Here is a 2,887-nt window from a genome sequence, read left to right as displayed (position 1 = left end):
ATGGGACCCACGCGACGCAAACTATGCGAACCGCACAAGAAAGGAGGCGTCATGGAGGCGCATCTGTCGCCAAATGTACCATGACTTTGGTGACAGACCACGTGATGAGCAGCAGAAAATTCGTAAGTGCAACCATAAAAATATAATTAACGTTAGCGCGCGCTATAAAATGACTCTACAATCAGCACCCCCCCCTTCCTGTGCATGTACTTTTATTAGCCTCATGAGGCCGTTACATTAGGATGTGACACGTGGCTTCACACAGCCATAATTAGGGGTTAGGCCACAAGCTCCTCATCCTCCTAGCCACTAAAATTAGTTTCAGGGGAGCTAATGAGACCCTGGGTAGCCCAATTACATATGCCACCATGGGTAGAACGCACACCCCAGAAGGCCCCATGCCTAGACTACTGTTTGAAAATGTGACCTCTCAAATATGTGATTTTGACAATCTTTCCTGTCACATTGCAGTGGAAGATGTGATGAAACAGTGGAGAAGCATCCGGGACCAGTACCACCGTGAACGCCAGCAGCGGTCCAGGAGTGGGGATGCTGGCCATGTCAAGCGCAAATACATCTACTATGACCGGCTGAACTTCCTCGCCCCAATTCTGGCTCTGAGACCGTAAGTACATACCTCACACCACATGACACAAAAACATTACACAAATACTTTACAGGGACAAAAATATTGATGTATTTTTGCCTCTGTTCTATTTCATAACAGAACTCAATCCAACCTTACGGATCGAGGAACGGCCTCAGAGGCAGAGCCCATTATTGATCCTGTAGGGGATGAGGTGGCTGGCCCATCTTCTCCCCCTACAAGAAGGATGGCTGAAGAGGAGGCATCACAAGACCACACAATGGCTGCCCTACACAACACACCACCAGGACGGTCTGCTGCTGCAAACTCACCCATCCTGGAAGAGCCGGGCAACTTGAGCAGCAGCCCAACTGCCCAGATCAGGCCCTCCCCACAGGCTGCTCTTGCATCACGGCGAATAAGAAGAAGGCGCCAGGTCGCCATTCAAGAGAGCCGGACCCATGTGGACACTGGGGTGCTGAATTACTTGTCCAGAGTCACTACAGATGATGGTGAGGAGGCCTATGCACGTAGCCTCACCCTTTATCTCCGTGCCCTTACCCGTGAGGTCCGGCTCCGTATTAGGGGGTGTATTCAGATCCTGCTTGATGCAAGCACCCCCCCCAATACACCATACGAGGTGTTTGAATTTCTGGAGAGGTGGCAGCTCTCACCAAGAAATTTAATGCGTATGAGACCATCCACACAGATGCTTGCTCAAGCAGGGTCTGAACAGCCCCTAATACGTGGGCCAACACCTCAACCCCTTCCTCCCCCTACCCATCCTTCTATTCCGCAGCCCCAAATGTCTTCCTCAAGCCAACCCCACCAATATGGCCACTTGTACCCACCCACTTGCTAATGCATAGGAAAGGCGTGCTTGCCTTTAGTTAAGTAGTCAACTTTGTTATTAGCATTCTCTATTAAACCAATTTGAGGCGACCAGCATTCACAATATCACGCTCTCTCAATGTCTTAACAAGTGAGTTTTGTATTTTCATCCTTTCCAGTATAGCATGCTTAAATATTGTCTGTTCTACAGACAGGTAATATCTGTGTGAAAGATGTGAGGTAGCCTTGCCTGTCATGGTGGAATCTTTCTATGATTGGAAAACATTATGAGGAAATGTGAGTGTTATCTTATTCACTTTATTTAGGTGATGGAGCTCACCCTTTGTTGCCTAATCAAGGTTAATGTAGGCATGCAGCAATGTTGTTATTGCATAATGTTTGGTGCATTTTTTTTCGGTAATGTTAATGTTACACCAAGTTAAAGAAGGCCCAAAGAGTCATTTTGGCCATTGCCAAATTTGTGTTCTGGCAAAATTATGTTTGCCTTTAAGCAAAACCAAAAAAAAAAAGGCAAAACTAAAAATTTGTCTACTCTAGTTAACGTCTCTGTGTGATTTCTCACTATCCATCACAACATACTTACAGACACCAACCAATGCAAAGAAACACTCATAGAATCATAAAAAGGCTTGAGTAATATATATTTAGACACACTTTGAAAAAAACAAATTATAACATAGACACAGCATTCTCTTGCCAAGACGTTGCCCCCTCAGGTGAGATAAAGTAATTCGTGAATATATCACGCACTTTGAGGCCAGAGAGCGGTCTACGTTGAGGGATGATAGGTGGTCTCACCCTGCGCACATTGTCCGGCCTACGCACAACACCATCAGAGGAGGAACAATCATGGATCCTGGTGAAGTTATGCAGAACAACACAGGCTTTCACAACTTCATTCACATTTTGCTCACTCAACTGAATGGCTGACTGGAGTACCCGCCATTTGGCACAAAGAATCCCAAAGGAACACTCCACCAGTCGCCTAGCACGTGATAGGCGCAAGTTAAAAATTCTGCGCCTGTGGTCAAGGTTGCGCCGGGGATATGGCCTCATGACATTACGTGATAACTGAAAGGCCTCATCTGCCACAAGGACATAAGGGACTGATTGTTCGGGGGAGCCTGGTAGCTGGCGTGGTGGTGGTAGATCCAACTGGTTGGTGCGTAGCCGCCGACCCATTATGGAAGTATTGAAGACTCTAGAGTCTCCCGTCCTTCCATAGGCCCCAATGTCAACAATTATAAACTTGTATTGAGGGTCTACCAGAGCCAACAATACAACAGAAAAGTATTGCTTATAATTGAAGAATTGGGAGCCTGAGTTCGGCGGCTTACGCACCCTGATATGTTTGCCATCCAGGGCCCCAATACAATTTGGAAACTGGCAGTCCTCCTCAAAGTCCCTTGAAATCCTTAACCAGTCTTCCATCCTGGGCTCAGTTAGGAC

The 2,887-nt window shown here is 46.9% G+C and overlaps 1 protein-coding gene across 1 annotated transcript; it reads left to right on the top strand.

Moving 5' to 3' along the window:
* Nucleotides 1–234: 234 nt before the first annotated feature.
* On the top strand, nt 235–2,553 carry LOC141053853 (uncharacterized). The gene is made up of 2 exons (XM_073550977.1): nt 235–625; nt 728–2,553. The coding sequence occupies exons 1-2, from the start codon at nt 369–371 to the stop codon at nt 1,446–1,448; spliced, it is 978 nt and encodes a 325-aa protein (XP_073407078.1). The 5' UTR covers nt 235–368; the 3' UTR covers nt 1,449–2,553.
* The last annotated feature ends 334 nt before the right edge of the window (nt 2,554–2,887 follow it).

The sequence above is a fragment of the Dendrobates tinctorius genome, unplaced genomic scaffold (genome assembly GCF_039654945.1).
Source record: "Dendrobates tinctorius isolate UK_male_01 unplaced genomic scaffold, ASM3965494v1 ptg000171l, whole genome shotgun sequence".
In the NCBI taxonomy this organism is placed as follows: Eukaryota; Metazoa; Chordata; class Amphibia; order Anura; family Dendrobatidae; genus Dendrobates; species Dendrobates tinctorius.
This window is presented reverse-complemented; position numbering and strand designations above follow the sequence as displayed.